At 36.2% G+C, this 26,908-nt stretch overlaps 1 protein-coding gene across 5 annotated transcripts; it reads right to left on the minus strand.

The window, feature by feature from the left end:
• Window positions 1-26,887, minus strand: LOC110461221 (adiponectin receptor protein-like). 5 transcript variants are annotated; one of them, XM_021514601.1, is made up of 8 exons: window positions 26,763-26,887; window positions 15,495-15,778; window positions 13,226-13,541; window positions 11,142-11,322; window positions 8,670-8,732; window positions 8,437-8,561; window positions 7,557-7,750; window positions 1-6,053 (listed from the first exon to the last, which is right to left on the minus strand). In XM_021514601.1, the coding sequence occupies exons 2-8, from the start codon at window positions 15,690-15,692 to the stop codon at window positions 5,928-5,930; spliced, it is 1,203 nt and encodes a 400-aa protein (XP_021370276.1). In that variant the 5' UTR covers window positions 15,693-15,778; window positions 26,763-26,887; the 3' UTR covers window positions 1-5,927. The 5 variants fall into 5 exon arrangements, with proteins under 5 accessions (XP_021370276.1, XP_021370275.1, XP_021370277.1 ...); XM_021514600.1 differs by lacking the exon at window positions 8,670-8,732 and adding an exon at window positions 8,910-8,972; XM_021514602.1 differs by lacking the exons at window positions 8,670-8,732; window positions 26,763-26,887 and adding exons at window positions 8,910-8,972; window positions 19,235-19,369.
• Window positions 26,888-26,908: the final 21 nt, after the last annotated feature.

Raw genomic sequence — 26,908 nt, forward strand, 5'->3', positions numbered from 1 at the left:
TCTGTAAGACATGTCAGTTTTTTAATTTCAATTTGTAGTAACATACATTATTGGAATGGGTATCAGATCTTCACCAAACATCAGTTTTCTCTCACATTTTACAGTTTTTTTTCTTAAAATTCAGAACTTTCAAACTCATATATTAACTGCAAATATTAGCAACACATATATAAACATAGAAAAAAATCCCAAACAAAATTAATAAATTTAACAAAAGAAATACACTGAAATTGATCTTGTCAACAATTATCAAACAGACATAGGAAAAAATATTTTTTTTCTTGTAATTTTTCAAATTTAACTGTCAGTTAAATCAACTTGGAATACACAGCACTTTATCTCTGAAGTTTGATAAAACAGATTTTTTTTTTGATATTTCATTGTCCTCATTGAGTTTATCAGCTCACATCTTCTATTTAGTCTGCATAGATTTAAAATCCAAAATCACAGGGGCCCTTTACACATAGTATCTTGAATCACAGGGGCCCAATATTTTACTGTTACACATGCCCTTTATACTTTAGTTTATCAGTAAGGGGCATGCTGCTTCAAAATATAGATCTATGCATATTAAGCTTGACAGTTCTACTGTGCATGCAGAGGTCTGACAGTTTACACAAGCGCTGAAGGCTGTTAGGCTAAACAAAAGCAAATGTGAGCTGCTCTGCTACATAAGCGCACAGGGGCCTGACACTTCACTAATTCAAGTGTGTACCTAAAGAATGTCTAACCAAGACCGACTGGTTCATTATTGTAGCCACTGTACTTAACCTCTATGTTGGTTTATTGTAGCCACTGTACTTAACCTCTATCTTGGTTTATTCCTTAATCTGTTAAATGTATGTAAACCCAAAATGCATGATGACATCCTGTTTATGATGGCGTACACCTGTGATCAAATTCAACGTGGATGTCACTATAAATATTACTTGGTCAAATAGAAATTAAAACTTAAAACTTAAATATACATGTATTACAGTGTTTTTCCCATTGCAAATTACCACGAGATGATGCCATCAAGAACAATTATAAACAAATCTTGAAGAACTTTGAACAGTATCTGTAGAAATATTTCGAGGTTTTGTTACGTATGTACATGAGGTATGTTTCTGGATCCTGTCCATGCCACAGGGAGTTATACACTACTAATAGACATGTTTTAGTTGATCTACAATGACTATAACCAGGTTAATATTAATTTACATATTATTTCCTAGTACTTTGAATTCATTTATCCAGCTGTTGAGCTGACCAGCTAGTGATCAAATATGTTTTCTTTACTTTTGTGAATTTTGTTAGACACCTACCAGACATAATTGTCAACGCATGTTGATATTGTGTCTTATAATTGTCACTAAAATGTTAAACTAGAAAAATAAAGAACATACATGTATACATAGGAAAAAATATAAATAAAACAAATTAACAAACAAACAATTTATCATAACAAACTGTGTTCAAATAATCACCAATGATAACTGATATTAAATATATAGTAAGAAGCATATTTTGGTCTATAAAAAGATAATGTACGGTTAAATAATTTCATGAGGTCAGTTTTTTCGTCTTATTCTTGGAAGAAATTTATGGTGTTTAAATTTTACGTAATAATTTTACTAGTTGGTACAACTGAACCAAATTGCTATTAAAGGGCTAATTTGTGAGGTTCATATTTTACAAACTTCTCGATGCTTGGAATATAGAGAATGTATAACTACTGTGAAAATTAAGTACTGTACAATATGGATGTCACAACAGATTGTTTAATCATGTTCAATTCTATGTTTAATCAATTCAATGATACAAAAAATAAAACTTCAATCAGAAGTAAATAACAGGACATTAATATCTATAATACCAGTGCCAGTTCATTATAATACAAATCATTTTTACCATAAAATCACACATTCTTTATCTGAAGTTGAAGTAAATGAGTGAACCTGTTTGTATCAATCAAACCCATCAAGAGGGACCGTTCAAGAGAGACGGGCAATAAAGCCTTTATAGACATGTTCAAAATCACAAGCTAATATCAAAAATAATGTCTACCTGCAATTTCTTATGTTCTAAGGGAGGTAAATCTATTTTTTTGCAATTTTGAAGGCTCAATATTTGAACGAGAACCACCAGTCGCTGGTGATGATAGCCATGATGTTAGGCATGCTTGCCAACTCTCCCAATTTTGGAGCCTTAAATTAAGTACTGGATAGCGGCTAATTTTCATTGCAGTTTAACTTTCGCCTATTTTGCTGTACGCAATGAGTGCAAATTGTTTATGACAGCGGATATTAGTATACATATCCTATATAGTAATTACATGTGAAGGTGAAAGTAAGACTGCACGAAAGTTATTTTGCCAGTGAAGGACCGATATTTGTCAGCGAAACTTTCCTGGTACATGTATACAGTATTTCCAACCTATGAACTTGCTAAAGTATACCTATATTATAAGATTTAATGATTTCATCTAAAAGAACTGCTCAAAAAATGTCAATTTAAAGGATTATTTTGTCTCTAGGGAGTATATACAGATTGTATTTATGATTTTAATTTTGAGCATGCACAATCTCCCACATGGAAATTTCAAAAAGTTGGCAAGTAAGGTAATGTGGTCAACAATGGCCCGGTGGCTAACCCTTTCATCACTGTAGACCATAATGGACTCACCCAGATCAACGCATAGTAGAGTCTACTAAAGTTACATAGGGGTGAAAGGGTTAATATGTAAAGGTAGTGACTAAGACAGGTTTGACTGGAGTCTAGAATAGTGAAAAGGGTCTGGTAATGAGGAAATACACAGAAGATTTTTTTTCCCAGTCAAATGGACCAAGCTTAAGCTTCATGCCAGTAAAGGCAGACATATTATGTTTTCATTTTTGATACATAAAATAAGCAAAAAAAGTTACAGTACAAACTTAACATTTTTTTTCTTCGTCTGTTTGAGGGAATACACTCTCAGTAGAGAGTTGGTAACATCCCTGTGTACATGTGCTAAGCCGAATATAGAATATCTATATATACATTTTGTGTTTTTGTTGTTGTTGTCATTATCATTATCACTAAAAGTTAATATGTACACAATTGAAAGATGGTTTCATCGATGTTGTAATTACGGAGGTTGAAAATGAGCAGTGAGATTGTTTTAAAAGGAAAGGAGAGACTCAGAGTCATCTATATGTAAAGGCAAGTACAATCTACACTAATGCATGCACTTGTGGAAATGTGGATCCACTACTAGCACTGGTATAACAGTGTATTCTAGAACATTAATGTGGTGCTCAGTTATTGTCTGTAGACTACAGGAATATTGGGGCATGAAAGACATATAATTGACCATGTCTGGTCATAAAAAAACAATCACCTCTACCTTGTATGTTCTGTAAAGTGCTTAAAATTTACAGTGTCAATCACTCATACATTTATCTAAAAGGAACACTTGTAAGGCTTCCTGTTAGCTGTGTCTCTAACTCAAAATAACACTATTTAGTACAATATTAGTACAATATTCTAGTTTCACCTTTCACCATATTTTCTGGCTTTAAAAGTTCATTAAGGATGCCTGTCCCACTGCATTGTGGGTTACCTATATACAGTAACCTCCCCTTATAACTTCCGTTTAGATATAACTGTAGCACAGATGGGCAAGGACACTTCTGTTGACCACGTAGCTCAGTCGATTAGAGCCGTAGTATATAAATCTGAAATCCAGGGTCCAGGGTTCCAGGTCGAGCCCAGCTATTTATATTCACATTCAGAATGCGGTTGTTTATTATATTTTGCTTACTTAATCTTCATCATTTCTCATAAAAGTTATATTCATCCCAGAAAAAAACTATTTCCAACACTTCGTTACAGATTTTGTAGTGGTACAAGGGTCCTTAACACAAGAACTGAGCGATGGCTTTACACATGCAAATTTTAAGCAGTATACAGTACAAAAATTCTGTTTATAACATAATTACACAACATACCGCATAAGTCAACATTAATTATCTTAACTCTTTTCCCTCAAAACAGTTGTAACACATGGTACCTGCCAAGTGTACATAAACATAAACAATTATTAGTGCAATGCAGCGGACACACTGGGGCATTTATAAATCAAAAACACCCAAAATCATTTTCTCACATTCAAAATCAACAATTTACTCCATCCATTCATTATGTGAATCTGATTAAAGCCAGATCTAAATTTACAATGATACTGAAAAGTATTGTAGTAAATTAAGATCCTGTTTTAATCAGAATAATAATTCGTTATGTACAAGATTCAATTTTGGCAACTTCTGTTTCCATAAACGTGTACTTCCTTCATAACCAATTCAAACTAGGTATGTTACGACTGGGTCTATATTTACATTGTCAGTAGAAATAAATTCTTGTATATCAATTTTGTCAATATATCACGTTCATTTGAATAATTTTCGTTATATCACAGAAATTTATTTTTGATGTGCATCATCAACAAATTCAATCATTTTCACATACTGTTATGATGGAAATCAGCTGTCCTCAAAGTTAGATAACCATTCACACAAAGTCAATGATATGTTAAAATTTCTCTTCAATAATCTCTGATCATTTCTCAAAATCAAATGTCCAATCAGAGCACTTCTTACATTTTTGTACCAGCAATCAGCACATCAGTCTGGTATATCAATACCACTGTAAATGACACAGGGGCATGTAACCCATACACAGCGCCTTATGACCTGTTAGTCTGTACAATGCTGTTTTAAGTCACAGGTATGTGTAGTATGGTAGCCACCCACTATATGTACATATATGTAAAGGTGAGGTACACACACTAACATGTCCTACGTTTGTAGGCGACTCATGGCTACTTGTATAATATTCTCTAGTCTACAAATAGATACAATATAAATATATATGCATATGTATACAGTTCCTGTGCTTCATATAAACACCTTTCTATTGGTCTCTCAAACGGAAACCTGGGACTGATCACAATGTAACAACAGTATATTACCTTAGTCATTAAACACTCTTCTGTACACAGTTTATAAAAACGTTCATGTCCAAACCGTCTTTCAGTATTTCTGTTTTTCAATTTATCACATCCACATTTCCCCCACTTTTATACGAGAGCACTGTACGACAGTTGAATCGGGATATCATATTTTCGAAACTGTTTCTTTTGTAAAACCAACATGGCTTTAGAATGGAAGGGAATTAATTGTTGAAGTGCTCGGGTTAAACTCCTGTTGTTAGCCTGAGTATAAAGGATAACCCAGAGTCTATAAAACTGTTAGCCTGAGTATAAAGGATAACCCAGAGTCTATAAAACTGTAAGTACACACCTTTGGTCCCCGGAGCCTCCTTTATGTACAGGTGTCGGTAATGCCATTTTAACAATAACCGGAAGTTTCATTTTCCATTGCTAAATAATAAGTACATATAAATATTGAAATGTTCTAATTATCAGACTGTCTTTCAGTGTTTCAGACATGACAAACATCTAAGGAGGTGTCGCATACAAATGGGAGCAAACCTGACAAGTCATTATAAACTCTACAAACTTTTCGTGCAAAACACACTTCAGTGAACAATCCTATCTTCTGATATACTGACAGGTCCAACAGGTCCTCGCTTACCATCCAAACGGCCATCCACTTAGCTGACTGATCTCAACAATGAACAGATCACAGTAACTTCCTCCAAACTGACGGATGCAAATGTTTGACCGATTCAGATGCTCCAAACCAACCAGTCATAATGTTTGACCAGTCAATGTGCTCCATTGTGCTCTAAACTGACTGGTCCGAGTAGTTCACCGGTCATGTTGCTCCAAAAGAAAACCAACTATCAATAATTGGTACGCAGTCCAGTGGTCAGTATAATAGAGCATGAATCAGATCATTGAGTGCAGCCATAGAGATCGGACAGGTCATTGGAGAGTAAGGTCATCACTGTAACTCCGTAGCCAGGCAGTCACCAAGGGTCAGTCTGTAAGTGGCAATTTTGGATATTCCGTGGAAATGTACAAATGCTGCTGCCAGGACAAATACATGGAAAATCTGGTGGCTCTGAAACTGTGTGAAAAAGGACAAAATGTATCAGTATTATTTTCACAAATTAACATGCTTACTATATATGTATTATTATGATACTCTATGACAAACAATAACAAGAGGCACATTAACGAAAGTGAAAGACAACTGGAATAAACTACCTTGTAGCAATCTGTATTAGATTTTTCATGCCAAGCAATTTTATGTATGGTTATGGAATGGGGATCTAAACTGTTTCCAAGCTGTGAATCAGGAACTAGGTCCCTAGGTTTGTGGCCAGACCCCAGGATCTATTCTAATATCATGATTGCATTCGTCTCTTTATGCACAGCATTTGTATATATAGTTTTTGGGTGGGGATCATAACCATTTAAAAGTTATGACTCAGGGGTTAAGTCTGCAAGGGTGGGGCAGACCCTGGGGTCAATTATAATATCATGACTGCATTCGTCTCTATATGCCCAGCATTTATATATATAGTTTGGGGTAGGGATCATAACCATTTAAAAGTTATGACCCAGGGGTTAAGTCTGCAAGGGTGGGACATACCCCAAGGCAATCCTCGAAGGGTATGTGCATTCATTTCTTTATTCTCAGCAATTGTATATATGGTTATGTGGTGGGGATCTCAACTGTTTCAAAGATATAACCCAGAAACTAAGTCCCTAGGGGTGGGGAAAAACCCCAGGGCCTATTTTACATCATGATTGTGTTTATCTCTTGATGTCCAGCAATAATATATATGTGGTTATGGGATGGGGATCTCAACTGTTCCAAAGATACAATGATCCATAACATACAATATTGACCCCACCCTACCACTTGAACCCTTTATTACCCCAGGGCCATAACTTTCATCAATTCAAAAGAGAGCTAGTTGATGATTATAATTAAATGTGCCATTTACTCTGTGCTACTTGAAGGGGTAGAGAAGAAGATTTTGAAATATTACCCCATTTTTTTACCTATTTGGCCCCGCCCCTCAGGCCCCTGGGGGTGCAGTCCCATAAATATCATAAAGTCAGATCCCCATGTCCTAGTGATGTTCCAAGTCGAATTTGGTTAAATTGGATTAAAATATAAAAAGTTGACAGACAATAGACGACGGACACTTTGGTATGCCATAAGCTTCGGGCCAAGTGAGCTAAAAAGGGCTAACATTGAAATAATATATCATGGGTCAACACAAAATACATGTAAGTGTAACATGGAGTCACGTTAGTCCAGTGATCCTTAATACAAAATTTGGTTAAATTCCTTCACCCCTACATTTTTAAACTGGACTTGCCCAGTCTCTGATTTGGTAAGGTTACAATGTGACTTGAGGGGTGAATGGGCTAAATTCCTTCACCCATATGAAATGAGCAGTCTTCATCCTTTAAATAGTTATCCCTACTTACCCTATTGGACCCTACCTCACTGCCACCACTGGGAATCAAAATCATGTAAACAATGCCTTGATCCAAGGCTGCTCTATAATAGGTAGCCTGTTAATGTATAAAGTAGCATACATGTACAACTTACCCAAATATCAAATTTGCCAGGAAAGAGTCTTTCTGGGATCCTTACAGCATATATGACTGCACCCGCAATGTAGAGGAAGGCCATGAGGACTAGCCATCCAAGGGCAGCAAAGTTGATGGCATTGTAAAAACCTTCAATGATGACGTAATGCAGAGCTGGGATGACACCACTAAGGCCAAGGGCTATAAAAACACCTACAAAGCAAAAGGAAAAGATAGAAAGTCATGCTGTGTTCTGTTTTTCTCCATGAATTATTCTTTTAAATGATAAAAATAAAACCTATTCCATAAAAAGCATGTACATGGTATTTTGCAGGTATACAAACATCGCTTTAATTAATAGAATAACAGACAAAAGTTGGCATGTTTACAAGTTTCCTGATTTCAATTACAAATCTTTGCTCCAGGATTGTAGCCAGAAAGATCAGTACTTGTAATGATTAAAAGCTGTTTGAAAGCTCTTTTGTGAACATGAGTTTGGGAGCAGCTAACACCTGGCAGTGCATATATAAGTCAGGAGTACTTACCTCCCTTAGAATGAACATTTTGCCACAACACAGAGTAATCCGTAGAGCACACTTACTGATTATTTACAGAATATAAGGATGGCTCTTAAAAACAAAAGTTTCATTAAACATTTTCTCTCTGAAAACGCTGTGATGAGATTTTCGATTTAATACAGAGTATATTTTTGGCTTATTAAACCAGTATACATGCAAGTAATTAACAAATTAAATATATAATACATGTATATATACAGAAGTATGATATATTCTTGGTTAATTTTCAGTTCATTAAAATCCTGAATGAAAAAACATGTCTGGATCCATACAACAATCTTTTAAGGTAGTGGTACATGATTATTTTCTTCTAAAACTCACCTGCTCGGACTGCACGGTACTGAGGCTGGGCAAATTTGTCCCACAACGACACAACGATGCAAGAAGTGCCCAAAACAAATATTAGTACTAGGTAGGCAATTTTTGGTCCCAGGTCACAGTAGAAACTATAGTATAGCCAGGGTACAAAGGATCCCATCGTCAGCAGAGCAATCCCACAGTAGTCGAGCCTGGACAAAAACAGGAGGGTTTATATACAGGGTACACAGTAGAAACTATAGTATAGCCAGGGTACAAAGGATCCCATAGTCAGCAGGGCAATCCCACAGTAGTCGAGCCTGGACAAAATCAGGAGGTTTTATATACAGGGTACGCAGTAAATATAGACCACAATATCGCCAAACCTATACAGGGTACACAGTAAATATAGACCACAATATCACTAAACCTATACAGGGTACACAGTCAATATAGACCACAATATCGCCAAACCTATACAGGGTACACAGTAGAAACTATAGTATAGCCAGGGTACAAAGGATCCCATCGTCAGCAGAGCAATCCCACAGTAGTCGAGCCTGGACAAAAACAGGAGGTTTATATACAGGGTACACAGTAGAAACTATAGTATAGCCAGGGTACAAAGGATCCCATAGTCAGCAGAGCAATCCCACAGTAGTCGAGCCTGGACAAAAACAGGAGGTTTTATATACAGGGTACGCAGGAAATATAGACCACAATATCGCCAAACCTATACAGGGTACACAGTAAATATAGACCACAATATCACCAAACCTATACAGGGTACACAGTAAATATAGACCACAATATCGCCAAACCTATACAGGGTACACAGTAAATATAGACCACAATATCACCAAACCTATACAGGGTACACAGTAAATATAGACCACAATATCGCCAAACCTATACAGGGTACACAGTAAATATAGACCACAATATCACCAAACCTATACAGGGTACACAGTAAATATAGACCACAATATCACCAAACCTATACAGGGTACACAGTAAATATAGACCACAATATCACCAAACCTATACAGGGTACACAGTAAATATAGACCACAATATCACCAAACCTATACAGGGTACACAGTAAATATAGACCACAATATCGCCAAACCTATACAGGGTACACAGTAGAAACTATAGTATAGCCAGGGTACAAAGGATCCCATAGTCAGCAGAGCAATCCCACAGTAGTCGAGCCTGGACAAAAACAGGAAGTTTTATATACAGGGTACACAGTAAATATAGACCACAATATCACCAAACCTATACAGGGTACACAGTAAATATAGACCACAATATCACCAAACCTATACAGGGTACACAGTAAATATAGACCACAATATCACCAAACCTATACAGGGTACACAGTAAATAAAGACCACAATATCACCAAACCTAAACAGGGTACACAGTAAATATAGACCACAATATCACCAAACCTATACAGGGTACACAGTAAATAAGGACCACAATATCACCAAACCTATACAGGAACCTATACAGGGTACACAATAAATATACACCACAATATCACCAAACCTATACAGGGTAGTAAATATACACCACAATATTGCCAAACCTATACAGGGTAGTAAATATAGACCACAATATCGCCAAACCTATACAGGGTACACAGTAAATATACACCACAATATCACCAAACCTATACAGGGCACACAGTAAATATACACCACAATATCACCAAACCTATACAGGGTAGTAAATATAGACCACAATATCGCCAAACCTATACAGGGTAGGAAATATAGACCACAATATCGCCAAACCTATACAGGGTACACAGTAAATATAGACCACAATATCCCCAAACCTATACAGGGTAGGAAATATAGACCACAATATCGCCAAAACTATACAGGGTACACAGTAAATATAGACCCCAATATCACCAAACCTATACAGGGTACACAGTAAATATACACCACAATATCACCAAACCTATACAGGGTACACAGTAAATATAGACAACAATACCACCAAACCTATACAGGGTGGGTATACAGTAAATATAGACCACAATATCACCAAACCTATACAGGGTACACAGTAAATATACACCACAATATCACCAAACCTATACAGAGTACACAGTAAATAAAGACCACAATATCACCAAACCTATACAGGGAACACAGTAAATATAGAGTAAATATACACCACAATATTGCCAAACCTTGGAGTCTTGCCTCTGGCAAAGTTAAAATCTGTATTACAGTTATATGGGATATTCAATTTGAGATAAAGTCTCTATGGTAAGACTTTGAGCTTTTTAGTCATTATCTTAAGTCAATGGAATATTAAGTTTGTGCTCAGCTTAAAGTAGTTTCAAAGTGTTGTTAATATTGGCAAATGGGGGCTGGTGTTGCTAACCTTATAGTTAATTAATTTTCTACTGAAAACCCAGTAAGAAAACAATACTACCTATAACACTACTACCTTAACATTTCCCAGAAAAAAAAGTGACAGATAGAAAAATAGGCAGAAGACACGCGTTATACAATGCACACGTTATACAATGTCTTAAATCTATTGAAATGATGTGCATGTGCATCTATTTTGTACCTTCAAAAATGTTTAAAAAACTCATTACAAAGGTTTTAGGTAGTTGTTATGATATGATCATGAATGTATACAATTTTGTAATTAGAGATGGCATTCCATTACATGTATAAACATTTACAATTACTTACTTGTTAAAGAGCCTGCCGACTCTCTCAGAATGACAGTACACTGTGTGGAACAGCCAGGAGAATCCCAAACACAAAATAGCACCCACAAAAAATGCAGAGAACACAGCCTTCTCCTGCCATTGTACCTCAATGGACGGCCTCGTCATGAAGTACCCAGCCACACCAATAAACGCGATCATACCTGTGGAGAAGATTGGATATTGACAATATCTTCATCAATTCAAGGAAAATGTTTTTCATTATCTTTGGAGATTGAATTTGTAAGGAAAACAAAAAGGTTTATGGTATGAAGGTCATGGCGATACATGATCTGTTCTAATGTAAAAGTAGGAATTGTCACGTGTGGAAATGTTTACTTTGTGATTCTTTAAAATGAACACTGTGTGGAAATGTTTGGGCCAGAAATGGTTTAGAAATCTATATGTTCTATAAATCTATATAATTGATAAATATTCTTGTGCAGATATTTTCATGCTGAAAATTTCCTCAATGCGAAAACATGCCAGCATTTCCACACCATGAAAATTTCCACTTTTACAGTATTTAGTAAAATGAGGCGTGAAGTCTTGTCTCAATGATACAGTGACCTTCACTGCCAGCTAGAGTGGCTGGGTTATAATACTATAACAACCGCTGTACCTTGGACACTTTTTAACAGAAGATAAAACCTCCCTGACAAACAATGAAAGGATGGTTAACACCCATATTAGGGGAGGCTGGCATGGATTAACAAGGCTTTACTGTGTTCGATACATCTGAGTTGGAGTGATGACTGAATATGACAGAGTACGTATACACGATAAATGTTTTTACTGCATATACATTATAACAGATAATTGTATTTGAGGTCAAATATTTTGCTCCCTTCCCATATCAGATTTACCATTTCCTTCCCAATACGATAAAATAAATCTCAACATCTAAATTATTTATTTTCTTCTCCAAGATTTTTCTTCAAGCACAACGCAATTATATTTCTATTTTTTTTCTTTCAATTGATGCTTTATAACGAGACTGCCTCAGAAAACCTGACATTGTTACAACAAAGTGCTGATGGGTGATTTAGATGCTGTGATATGTAGAAAGCCAACACTCAACTTCAATGTAATAGTTTCTCCCATTCTCCAAAAACCCATATATTTAAAGTGTGGAAAAGTGTTCCCTCAACTTATGACCATACAGCTAATTACAATAACACCACATCCAGGTGTTTTGTCTATTGATATGGTACATTGACCCCTTTACTGAGCGACCTTAATATAAACATGTATAGTGGGCCAAGAAAGTTTTAAAATTATTTTTACTCTTATGTTATAATTCCTTAAATCAATTTCAATATCTTAGCTAATGAAGACAAAAAAACTGACTGTAAGTTCCTGTCTGTTATAATTACAATGTATCTGTCTGTAAAGTTACATTATGAAGAACAGTTAATTCCTAACAGATGTGCCTCCTCAGCAGAATGGTTTCCCTGAAGTGCCAACGTACACAGAGTCTACAACATCAGCAGGATGAAAGTTTGGTGTTGATAGAAATTACAGGTCTGCAGTCATGCAAGGGAGTTAAAACGATTAGCAGATGTGTTCTCACAGTATTGATGGCTGCTGGTGTAGATGGTAGACAGCTGATACAATTCAGAAACATGCCTTAGTCAAACTGCTTCAGTATTTTACCCCTAACTGTACTGTACCCACATTATCAGTGTCTGAGACTCAACAGCAGTTTACATGTTTTCCGAACACACTGTATTATGGCTGATCAAAGGGGTATTCAGTGGAGTGGAGGTACATTTAAAGCAAAGTGATCTGTTAGGGTTGGGGCATGGTTTTCAGGAGACCATTCAGAGCATTTTTTGAATTCCAAGAAACAGCTTGGACTCTTTAATGCACCTGTCTAATTAACATCTGTTTTCACTCTTAAAATTTCAAGGAAGTGGTTTTTGACTTCTGAAATTGCTGAATGTCAAAGGTCAACTGCAAGCCTTAGAAGGGGTTTGGGATTCAACAAAATATACTTTGGGTAGGAGTAACATTATAATCGATGGTTGTACAAAGACTTTACCAATGTGACCTGTGCGTACATACCAAGTAAATGTGTCCATATATTGCCTGTCTCTGTATGTATCCTGAATATAGACTTAAAGCACTGTATGAAGGAGTTGGTGGGGGGTCTGTGGCCAGTGTGTAGAAAGTCATTGTCTTTTAGCCAGTCTGGGAGGGAGTGGTGATGTACGACTCGCCACGCCCCCGCCCAAACTTTTTTCACAAACTCCTCTGCCTGCTCTGCGGCTTTACATGTCCCTGCCAGGAAGTCAATCTTGGGCGAGGATTTTCCACTCAATACCCTGTCATCTTCGTCTTCCTCCTCACCCTCTATACTTGACGGTTTTGACAACTTTGACTGTGAATCAAATATAAAATACATTACTTGCCTTATTTCTTATGGTATCAACACATATACTTTTGTACTTATTGGATAAACAGGCAAGGAGTGGGTTACCATAAAAACTATCATGTTTGAAACAATTTTCTACATGTATCACCTTTGAATTGTTTTCAATCATCAAAACACATTTTTCAAACATGGAAAAAGTTTTTTATACATATATATAAATAAAAGTAAATGTAGTTTGTTATTATGATCTTCAATTTTTCTATGGTTTTCTGCAGTTAGATATTAAAGTCCAGATATTTGGTAAATATATTTTTTTCAGATTTAAAGTTAATACTTGTTTGATATCTTAATGATTGCTTTATATCTTTCATCAGTTAATTTAACATTGAGATTTTAAATGACACACAATAAAACCTTGTGTAATAACTCATTCTTTAGGAATCCTTTGTTATAAAGTTACCAATCTATTAGCAATTTCCACGGTATATGAGGATTGTCTTAATACTTGTATAAACAGGTATACATGCACTTATTATTAGCTCAAACCTTAGTCCATAACTCCAGGGGGAAAAGCTCAGGAGATAAGCCCCCTACAAACTTTTGGGCTACTCGGAACTCTAAAGGGACGCTCTACAAACAGATTAGGATCGAAACCTGAGCTACTCGGAACTCCCTCTCGGAACTCTAGAGGGATGCTAAACAGACTAGGATTGAAACCTGGGCTACTCGGAACTCTAGAGGGACGCTCTACAAACAGATTAGGATTGAAACCTGGGCTACTCGGAACTCTAGAAGGAGACTCTACAAACAGACTAGGATTGAAACCTGGGCTACTCGGAACTCTAGAAGGTCACTCTACAAACAGACTAGGATTGAAACCTGGGCTACTCAGAACTCTAGAAGGACGCTCTACAAACAGACTAGGATTGAAACCTGGGCTACTCAGAACTCTAGAAGGTCGCTCTACAAACAGACTAGGATTGAAACCTGGGCTACTCGGAACTCTAGAAGGACACTATACAAACAGACTAGGATTGAAACCTGGGCTACTTGGAACTCTAGAAGGACGCTCTACAAATTTAGCTACCAGGTCTCAGATGATCAACTTAGTCCAGTTCAGCTACACAATAATTAATCAATGATTTTTTTCTGAATACCACTTGTGTTAAATACATGTCCAGATATGTCAAATGACTTTTCAATTCAAGATTGACTATCATATATAAACAAGAGCACCGCAAACGGATTCATAATGCGCCCGTCTGACCCTATCCAATGATTTTTTGCTTGTTTGATATTTAAAGTAGCTGGTAGCCAGTGTCATGTCTATGTGATAAAAATGCTTGCACTGTTGATTTTGTTAACCAAGAGTGATTGTCATCACTGTAATGTTCACGTTTATGTAATTGGTTCTTTGCTAATGTACTGCCTAATGCCTCTTAATCAGGGCATGTAGTAGACCCTTGAGAATATGTTTTTGACTCCCCTAAATTTAATTATTTGACTTGTGGGTTTATAGGGACATGTTTCCCATAATTGACTACTTCCGTATATATACATATTGAATCTGAGTAGATTCTTAATTTGTGCTTGAAATTATCTTCATGTGAAATGTATCTTTGAATTGGGGATGGTAATAATTGTCCCAAAAATTGTAAAGTCCAAAATTTCCAAAAATAGGAATTTTTTCCCAAATTAAATCCTTGTTGTCCTTGTTAGACCCCACATGAACATCCATGTCAAATATTAGGACAATAACACATGATCTGACTGAAATGTAGACTACTGAAGAAACGTGCACCAAACTTTAACCGGACACAGAAGCTATATCAAAATACCCCCATCAAATTTCAATGTGGGCATAAAAAACATGTATAACCTAAAAAACAAATTCTCAAAAATTATAAGTGAGCCACATCAGGATGTGCATTTAAACCTGAGCAGAAATGTTTCACTTACTCTTCTGAAAAATAGCGGTCTGCGTAACGCTGTCCTTCTCTCCGCCTGTTTTGTAGTCATTGATAGGTCTTCCTCTGCATCAGAATAATCACTGTCCAGCGACACATTGTTGAGGTCCTGATTGGCTATAGAAATCGGCTGTTGTACGATGGGACAGGCCTCCAGTGTGATCGTAGGTGTGGTTAAAGAGGACGCCATGGTAATCTATTTATTTGATACTAGTATCAGTCCCACAGTTCAATCAGTCTCTTTCACTTGGTCAAATGATATATTCTTCCAATATTCTGGAAAAAGAAAAACAGAGGTTATTTATTTGTTAACAATTATATATGCAAATATGAAAGGTATATGCAGCAGTGTTCAATTTTATTTTTAAATGTGACCGCCGGGGTTGGGTCTTATGTGGGAGGAAGCTGAGTACACAAAGGAACTTCATAGTCGAGCAAATGACCCTGGACCTTTACATGTTTGATCAGGGATTCAAATCCTGTCCATCTGGGTGAAAGGACGAGAGCACTTTCCACTCTGCCATCTGCCCACCCAATTTCATATTGAGAGTACTTACCAGCCTAAAGGCAGATTTTGAAATGATAACACTACTAGCTTGGCATACAGAATTGAACATCTACTAGCGGCAGTGTTGGGCTAGTGGAATACCATTAAAAAGTTTTATTTTTATTTTGCAAAATTCATCATGCAAAAAGGTATAACTTTTTGCTGCCATTATTAATCACAATGTATATTGATACATATTTATGTATGATGTTGTGAAACCAAAATGTGCAATAATTAACAAGAGGAACTTGGCACCAACCATTGTACCATCTTCATTAGTTCTTTGTCAGTTCGATCTTTTCTCTAATCTGTTTGATCGAGTCATGTTAACAGTAAATGCACCTTGCGGTAACTTTTGATCTAAACTTAATACTGATGTGTATGAAAGCCAACCTTCAAAGTGAGTTTTGTAATTTCACATATTTACTAGTACAGTACTTAATGTGAAAGCAATAGAATTGATCATTGCAATATGAGAAAGATCTGTTTAGTTCTTCATTTAGCCATTTTGTTTTTATGATCATGCAGTCTCAATATATAACATTCACAACGAGGGATCAAGGGGAACCTACACATCAAATTTGAGAAAGATAATAATAATAATAATTGGAGGTTCTTGTATATATCGCTTTATCACAACCTAGTTTGTAGGTCGTCTCAAAGCGGTTCACAAATTATTATCCGTGGTTATAGGGCCTTTGCAACCAGCCTATACATTTCTCAACTCCCTGGGGAGCATACAGCCGGAGCTGCCATTTCGGCGCTTACAGCTAGCATTCAACAATTCTAGCAACGCCATACCACGTACTCATTTACAGCCGAGTAGACTGGAACAAGCCAAGTAAAGTATCTTGCTCAAAGATGCAACACATTGCCGTGCCTTGGCGCGAATCCGCAACCCTTCGGTCACGAGCCCGGCATCCTACCACTGGACTACCGTGCCTCCATCAAGTTATTCCTGAGAAATAGTACTAACAAACCTTCAATGTCAAAAATCGAAAATGGATGTCGGTAGGCCATTTTGTTTAACTGATCAGTTTCAAAAGTAAACATGAACAATAAAGGATAGTGGGGAACCTGCATGGGCTGGCCCAACATTTTTTTTGGGGCAAGTAATAAATCTGAAGCACTGGCCCAAATGTATTGGTGGCCAAACTACTTTGGGAAGAAATATTTCCACAGCATTTAACACAATGCTTCAGCACATTTAAATTACATATAACATGACAATGTTTGTAATATGTTAAACAGAATAAAACATTATATTCTGATTTCTTCAACCCTAGTAAAAACCTGACATTATTCCAAAAGAAATACACAAAACTCACACCTCAAAGAAACACACTGGCTGTATTTATATAGAAAATTTTCTAAATCACGGGCAGTTCAATTCAAATCGAAGTAATAACAACTGGAAAATGTACTGACCCCCAGTTCATCTGGAAGGGACTATAATTTCTTTTATTCATAATTTTTTTGACAGTCGCCCAATCAATTTTTGTTTGGCCAGTGACTACCTCACTTTTGACAACTTTTGGTCGCCCAAACAAGACTTCAATCACCATTTCAGGCACTGCTGCACAACCAGGGGGAACCTACATATAGAATTTGAGAAAGATCCCTCCCGTACTTCCCGAGAAATAGCGATAACAAACTTTCACTATCAAAATCCAAGATGGCTGCCTGTCAGCCATGTTGTTTATCCGATCATTCTCAAAAGTTGCCCTGCACAGCTAGGGATCAAGGAGAACCTACATGTACAATTTGAGAAAGATCCCTCCAGCACTGCCAGAGAAATAGCGATAACAAACTTTCACTATCAAAATCCAAGATGGCTGCCTGTCGGCCATGTTGTTTATCCGATCAGTCTCAAAATTTGCCCTGCACAGCTTAGGACCAAAGGGAACTGCATATAAAATTTGAGAAAGATCCCTCTGGTACTTCTTGAGAAATACCGATAACAAGAATTGTTTAAATACCAAGTATAATTTATATATATGAGTCTACGTGGCTACCTACTGCATGATGACCACACAAGCTGCCTTTTATACATTGTACATGAACTATGTGGTACCACAAACTCAACAGTTATGTCTACACATACACTGTTTATGATTCGTAATGTTTAAATTTATTATTTATGTTTCCAGAAATAATACACAAAGTTGAGTTACATGAACATTGTACTTTGTCATGCACTTCCAAAGTTGAGAGACAACAGAATTACATGTTCATATAAATGTATACACTTTCAATTAGATATTGTAACTTGTCATGCACAAATCTTCACTATATTATCAGATACACTTGTACTCACATTATAAAACGTGTTCTATGATCTGATTAAGTCATAAACACCAGTGTCTGGTCTCCCGCGTCTGTCAAATTTATTTTAAAAACTAGTTCTCTTCTGCAGTTAACTCCATGTTTATAATTATGAAATATGTTAAATGCTTTAGATCAGAATTAAGATCTGGACACTGTATATACATGTTTATCAAACAGGATTTCCAGGACATTCAGCATCACACCATCACAGGATTACAAAATTCCAGTATATACACTTCCCTATAAAATACTGCATAGTGCACCTAAAAAAACCTTCCCTATAGATAAATATAGTTCAGAAATTTTCTTGATTATATTCTATAAATAGGCACAAATCATGACATAATGCATCAGGCCATTAGACATCTTTTTGTTTTTATTAAATTTCCTACAAGGAGTAAAACTTTCATCTAATACATTTTTAAAACAGTGAATGAAAGCAAACAATAAGTACTTTGTTATTTTTTTCAGTTTATGTTTGATTTGTAATAATAATACCTGACATAGGCCTAATAAAAATTATGGAAGGTAACTTGAAAAATCAACATATATATAATTATTTAAACACAGTAAACTTACTGTATAGTGTATTAAGTTTTTATTATATAAAATTTAGAATCAAAGCTTTTATATATTCATACTCATATTATTAAAGTTTTCACAAGTTAAAGTACCAAGTGCCTTTATATATAAATATACATGTAATAATTATGTTTTATATTTTTGTAAATAATTAATTAACATAAATATATATCAATGCCTATATATTTCATGCATGTATATGGTCAGATACAGCATTATGAATATACTGTCAAATCATTGACAAAAAAACCTGGAGACCTATTTCAGATTCTTACCTTGAAACTTCTAATGAGATGTAAACAATTATTGTACAAATGACACAGTAGTGCTAGAAGGCATCAGTGGACCAGGTGAAGTTGATGGACAACCCATTGCTATATATCTTATACAGTATATACACAGTATTCAAAAATCTCCACTCAGTTATTGTAATCAAGTAGTGAAATGAACTTTGGTCAAACCTATATATTACAATGTTGTCACAACATGTACATGAGTGTATCACTTGGATGTTATTGTTGACTAGTACTAAAGTATCATCCAGAGTACATATAGGTTATCCTAATTGTCACTGTTTTTTTGGTCTTTGGACTGTAACATTGTCAGGCCATCGGGTAAAAATAAAGAGCGCTATAAATATGTATAGCCCAGTGAGTTATATATATGTTGTTGTCATTATTATCTGCAATTATATATGACTAAGAGACAGATTAGATAGTTTGACGGTTTCACAATGCTACCAATAGAAGTATACACGTGTACTACGTAATAGCACGTTATTCAAGAAATAATAGAAAATACTGCATAATGCACCTAATTTTTCTACACAATAGGCTCATGGGAGACTTCCCTTAAACTGTGTGACTTTACTTATCACATCATGTACAAACTGCAATCAGGATGCATGATATTTAGAAAGCCTACATCCTGACAAATGGCCATACCGGTATGTTCAGGATCGAAAAAATTTGCGGAAATTTAACAAAGCTGTCATTCATAACATGTCGTATACATATAACCACACAAGAGGCCCATGGGCCTAAACGGTCACCTGAGTCCTACAGTATTTTTTGTTGTTGTTGAAATATGTACATTTGATTACAAAATAGTTAAGTATAACATCAACTTAAGTTTGTCAGGACCATGAGCTGATCATTCCAAGACCGAGTTTTAGTTAAATCGGCCTATTAGAACTTGTTTTTAAGTTTGAAATAGTTTTTTCAATGGCGGCCATATTGGATTTCTGATCGACTTGAAAAATAACAACACTTGGTCAGGGAGATGTCAGTAACCTTCCCAAGAAAAATTAATGAAATCCCTTTGCCAGTATTTCAGCTTAAGTTGAAAATGTAGAATGTTAACGGACGACGGATGATGACGGATAGCAATAGGTCACTTGAGCTAAAGCTCAGGTGACCTAAAAAACATCGATTTGAAAGGCTGATTTAAATAAAGCAAATTACAGGAAAGAAGTGATTTTAATGTTCCTAGTCTATAAAAAATGGCCAACTTTACTCATTGGGAGCATGAAGATATAGAAAATGTCTGAAGGCTTGAACAGTAGTTTTTTTTTACAACTGACAGTAGGTAGATATAGCATCATTTCATTTTCGTACTTTATATATCGGTACCTGTCAAAGAGATTACTGACAGTAGGTAGAAAGAGCATCATTTCATTTTTGTACTTTATATATCGGTACCTGTCAAAAAGATTACTGACAGTAGGTAGAAAGAGCATCATTTCATTTTTGTACTTTATATATCGGTACCTGTCAAAAAGATTACTGACAGTAGGTAGAAAGAGCATCATTTCATTTTTGTACTTTATATATCGGTACCTGTCAAAAAGATTACTGACAGTAGGTAGAAAGAGCATCATTTCATTTTTGTACTTTATATATCGGTACCTGTCAAAAAGATTACTGACAGTAGGTAGAGAGAGCATCATTTCATTTTTGTACTTTATATATCGGTACCTGTCAAAAAGATTACTGACAGTAGGTAGAAAGAGCATCATTTCATTCTTTTACTGTACCTGTTAGTTATCTTTTTGACAGGTACCAGTATATACAAATCTTCAAAAGGATTACTGACAATAAGTAGAAATACCATTGTGGCTTTCTTTTACTTTATTATTTTATATGATAATTTCTAGGATAACTGTTGGATAACTACCCTTGTTCTATTTGGTATAGTTAACATACACCCTAATGCTAAGAGTTGTGCCCCTTCTCCTAGGGAGCGCTGTACATATTCTACTTTCACTTCATTGTTGTCGTCTGCCAAAATGGCTTAGAAATTCAGGACCGGGGATGCTGATTACTTCGTAGAGGCTCAGCAATGCATAAAGACGAAACAGGCCACAAAATTTGCTATCGCAGTCATTAAAGACTTCCTACTGGAAAGGGAACCATATGTGACCTAGTGGTGATTCAATCCAGTGAATTGAACAGTGTTTTGCCGGATTTCTATGCCAATATACGCAACAAAATAGGAGAGATCTACTCAAAAAGTTCTCTTATTGCCATCAGGCAAGATTTCGACATTCCATTGTTTGTGCACCTTCTTTGTAATTTTAGTAATTGTACCGTTACAATTAACAACAACTCATGAATCAAAACTTCAAATGTTACGTTCAAATTTCCAGCTGTTGTTAATTATTAAATATGTTATCAATGAAGTTCCTCATGTTTGTCTTTTTATTGACAAAAGACAGTCATGTGATATACTAAATCTATTATGACCCTTTCCCTCGGGAACAGTTCTCTTATTATAGTGTTGTCTGCAGAGATACAGTGCCCTCGCCCAACGGCTCAGGCACTATATACCACCCCAGACAACAATTCCCTCGGGAAAGGGCCATAATAGAATATTATATACCTCTCAAAAAGATAGTATATAGGCCTCAAATTGACAAGGGCTACTCAACCATGTTGTATTGATGAAACAGCCAAACATGGTGTTGTTGCATGTGACAGATAGAACACTTTCATCGAGACAAATGTTGTACATGCGAATACATATTTATGACAGATAAAAGGTCTGTTTGTGAGTCGTAAATGTACCATAAGATATGACTTTCTCTACAGAAAAGCTTAAATCAGACTGGAAAAAAGTTTTCAAGTACCAGGTAATAATCTCAACTTTAAAACACCAGCAATGGGAATGGGAATATTGAGTTATTGGAAATACTGGCTATGAGAAGCCAGTTTAGTAGACAATTGTCAATATTGTCTTACTTTGTTAAACCTTAAGGTGGCTCCACACTTTCGCAATTAACCAGCAAAATCCGTTGAAACTTTCATATAATGGTTATGCAACCATGTAGAGTTGATTTTATAAAAATCTAAACATTCCGACAGTTTGGGGACTTTTTTGGAAAAAATACCAAAAAATTGAATTTTTCGTCAATTTTAATATTTTCCGTTTTTTGTGTGTGTGGCATTGTTCGGAACAATAACAACAATAATAAAATGAAAAGAAGCATTTCTAATTAACCCTACAAATATTTTATTTATCGCAAAATATGTAACACATGTTACACAAAGTGTTTTTTATTGAATTTGTACGGATAAAAGTGATTATCTACAAGCTAAAAGCAAACAGGACACAAAAATCTATACATATAGAATGGGAAATTGAACAAAATATACACAATGGCTTTATAATTATTTTATTTTACATTTTACAATCACTTCGATCCGGGTGATAGTTATCTTCCTTGAAAAAAATTGGAACTTTTTGCAGAGGGGTGACATTTACACAATGATAGTTGTCTCTGTTTACATATATAACAAAAATGATGGAAATAAATCAAAAATATGATATAGAAATTATCAATTTATTGTTCTTTATGGAACCAAATTACCCTCAGTCATGTACACTTTGGACATCATTCCACAGTCCGCTAACTCACGGTATATTTATAATTACATGTCAGGTACGTATGTGACCATAGGCTATCGCATGGTATGCCGTTCTCACGTGTACTCACACATGCATTTCATAGGTATCTGGATATTTTACAAAACATTATTTTCACAGAGTAAGTAGACTACATTTGTAAACACGATTTAATCGACAGAGTGAAACTCCCTCAACAGCGAAAATCGTAACAACCTCGAGCTTATGAACTCGTGTAAGCATGTGATATGCACATGTGAGGTTGGAACGTCCGCATTCCATGTGTTTCCTATATGACTTTCTTGAGGTCGTTTGGTCTCATGTCACTGTCTTCACGTGAGTCTGTTTATGTCTATGAATTGGAAAGCTTTATTCCTGAAGTACGTGTGATTATACAATTCCCGGTAAAATCTCGATATCGGGTGTTAACATATCATCGGCACGCACGTGTACTATTGTTTACCAGGGGCCTGTTCGTTTATAAATGTAACAATTTCGGGTATAAATCCTGGTGGTCCTGCAAATATGTATGCAAGGCTTTCCCAAGGCCCGCCTGAAAGCAGCATCAGATTACTAGGTCCGACCTTATTTAATAAACGAACAACAGTGGTCCGATCGGTTTGACCGTTTAAACGAAAACGGCCCATGTGTTACTATAATTTGCACTACGACATTGAATGCCCGATACGCAATACGGAAATGTCGACACGTGTACATGCACATTTTGATCAAGATAATTGAGTCCGAGCTGTACTTTTTCCGGAAGTACGTCACGAAAATGGACGCTGATGATGATGTGTGGAGCCACCTTAAACAACGTTGGAATAATGGACTTACTGATGTGGCTTATTATGACACTAAAAAGCATGCCCATTCCAATTTTTTTTTGTGTGCAGGTTCCTGGTTAAAGTATAAGAACCTGAACTGAAAGTGAAGCCTAATTATTAAACTTTATTCTCTCACAGGTCTTGGAAAGAATGACATTCGTTTGGTATTTATCTTTGTATGAAAGACATAGACAGCCTCGATAAGGAGAAGCTGTTCAAAACGTGCGACTACAGAGCAACAAGGGGACATTCCAAAAAGCTGTTCAAACAAGAAAATGCAGCAAAGCTGCTGGACACCAAACCATTTTATGAAAATGACTTACTGACAGTCCACCAACCACGAGGGAACGGATCCTGCATACTTTAATCTATTTCATTATAATCATGTAAATTGTAAATGGCATTAATTGTGTTGTTCAGAATATTCAGTTCACGCTCAATATCTAGTTGTAACCGCACGTTTTGGGCCAAATGTCAATGATTTGGTAATAATGTCATCTTCTAAGAGAGAGAGAGAAGCCGGGGACATAAGACGATTTACATAAACTATCATTTACACCTTTTGTCAAAATTGCAGCAATTTTTGCATATAATTCTTTTGACAATGTCCCTATTTTACTATTTTGGATAAAATATCAACCATTTTCTAGGATAAAGGGTCAATCGTAGCCCCTCCCCCTGTCCCTTTAAAAATAGTTATTAATTCTCGAGACTGCAAANCAAATGCCACCTGGCTAATATCTCCCCATGTGTGTATGACTGCGTGTGTGCTGGAAATGTATACGTAATGTGGTGTGTTTGTAGCGGGACCGTGCTTCATACGGTATCATTTATAGTGCCACCTCGCTTGAATGCTACAGCACAAATACCGCAACATTCTCCCCAGACCAATTTATACTCCACCTGGGTTGTTGGAGTTGTATAGGCAGGAGAAAAACACTTGCTCTGCATATCCATGCATACGACAACTTCTGGGATCGAACCCCGGCCGCATGGAAGGCCGTTGTGTTAACTTTGACCACTCGACCATATTAGCATATGACATATTGTTCAGAACGACTTTAACAAAAAGGGACCGAAATTGCCCCTGTCCCAATATGGGGACATATATTTTGAAATAAAAGTCCTCAGCAGGCAGGGGTTTAGGGGGATAAGGTATCCTGGTTTAACCCCCACCCACTCCCGTACGAAGAAAACATAATAGTTCACCCATTGAATAATGACAGGACTGGATGTTCACTCTACTGACAAAATGTAACTGTTAAGTTATGTAGGAAACAGTAATTTCATGTGTATGTGTGCCAGCTGTTTGGGTCTTGCCTATTTCATATTACAAATGAAATAAATATAACGTATTGAACGGGAAAACCATGAAATTTTCTATTTCTTACATTTCTTTCACGTTTCGCTGCGAAAATATTGCTACATCAGAAAAGCGCGGGAATGTATAACGTAGTTTTTGACGCCAAATTATAATGACGTCATGCTTGACAACAATACAAAGCGCCACTTTGAATGGGTTTTCACTGCAATTTTGCCGTTTGCTAGTATATCTGGTAAGATTTCCAGACAAAAATGATATTAATTGTGTAGTTATGTAAAAACAACAATGTATGCTGCAAAGGTAAACAGCTCAACCACTTATACTGCCGTCACTTCATCTAAACTTGAAACTGAAAATCTACGCAGAAATATAATGTACCGTTCAGATTGGACAATACTTACAGAGTGAAGTTTTTACTTGTGAAGATATAATGTTTCGTTTATCTTCACTGCATTAAATATATGTTTTTATTAAATAGAGAATTCATGATATTTTACAAGTAAACTGCAATCAATACCGATACGGTAGGGTTTACCAACATATTTTTGTAGACAGTATGCGGCCTTAATTTCCCAGAAGGCTTTCACACATGGGGAAGCACCGGAAGTGGACAAAGTGTTTACAGATCAAACCCCGGCGGCGCTTTGCGCCGCTTGGGGGTTTGAAAAAACGCTGTAGAAAGCAACAAACTGCCAATTATTTCAGTAATAGAGTTATTCAACCATGGAATCGGCTACCCGAACCTGTGACCTCGGCTCCAAGTGTTAAATGTTTTAAAGACAGGTTAAATAAGCATTGGAAAAATCATCCACGGAAATTTGAGCCCTCGTTTTCATAATATCAGTTCGCGGACAGTCAATGACACTAATAGTTTCTGTCTCGGTTCTGATTTGTGTTTTCTTTTAACAATGTATTGTAGATACAGAAAATTTTGACTCTAACCTAAGTGTTACATAAACAAGTCTTGGAACTGGTATAATACCAAGGGGAATTTATATGATTACAAAGAAACTGTATATAAATGAACATATATGTACATATATATTGTTAATAGTTAATTACAATTATTGAAAAGTAACCTGCTTGCGCAACCGGAAGGAAGTCGTGTCCAGCAGAAGTTTACCAACAAGGATCATACATCATAAGAAGCCATTGGCTTAATTCGATGTCAACCAGTGATTCAGTTTATACAGATGCCCATGTGACTTGCTGTCCGTCAATTATGTAATCAATCTATTTAACAAACAAAAGTCCTGTTTGCATAAAATATGAAGTTAAAGATAAAGAATGGAGCAGTTTCCACTGTGTGCTGGCATGGTTTTCTAGGGTACATTAATATTGTAGTGACCGACAGACCGACCCATTGTAGTTTGGTGGTGATGTGTGTGTGTAAAGGGGGGGGGGGGGGGGCTACTTTAAGTGATCGCGGGTAGCTTACAGCCGTGGAAACCTTGTTCGTTGATACACTACAGTACTACTGTATATGTGGCAATTTCTTTGCGCTAAAACCTTTAGTATCAACACATCAGAAAACACATCTGACAAAGACAGTGACCTCTGTTTGTAAACAAAGGCACCAGCGCTGTGACGTAGGACCACTTATGAGGAAAGAGTGTAAATTCCCGATGTCGGATCATGATCACCTGATCGAGCCCCGAGGTACGCTCCGTCATGACAATTGATATGTTTTTAAAGTCAGACATCAGTTTCTTCACTATGAATAAAGTTGTATAAGAATAAACAACTTACCAAATACAGCAATCGGTTTATGTTATTGTAAACATGTTGACGAAAGAAAGTGTATCACCTCACTAGAAGAAATATGGAACTCTTGTGTATTAGATGACGTCGGTATCATGTGCACATGTTATAGTGACGTATTTCACCGGAAGTGC

Source organism: Mizuhopecten yessoensis, unplaced genomic scaffold, assembly GCF_002113885.1.
Source record: "Mizuhopecten yessoensis strain PY_sf001 unplaced genomic scaffold, ASM211388v2 scaffold10591, whole genome shotgun sequence".
Taxonomy (NCBI): Eukaryota; Metazoa; Mollusca; class Bivalvia; order Pectinida; family Pectinidae; genus Mizuhopecten; species Mizuhopecten yessoensis.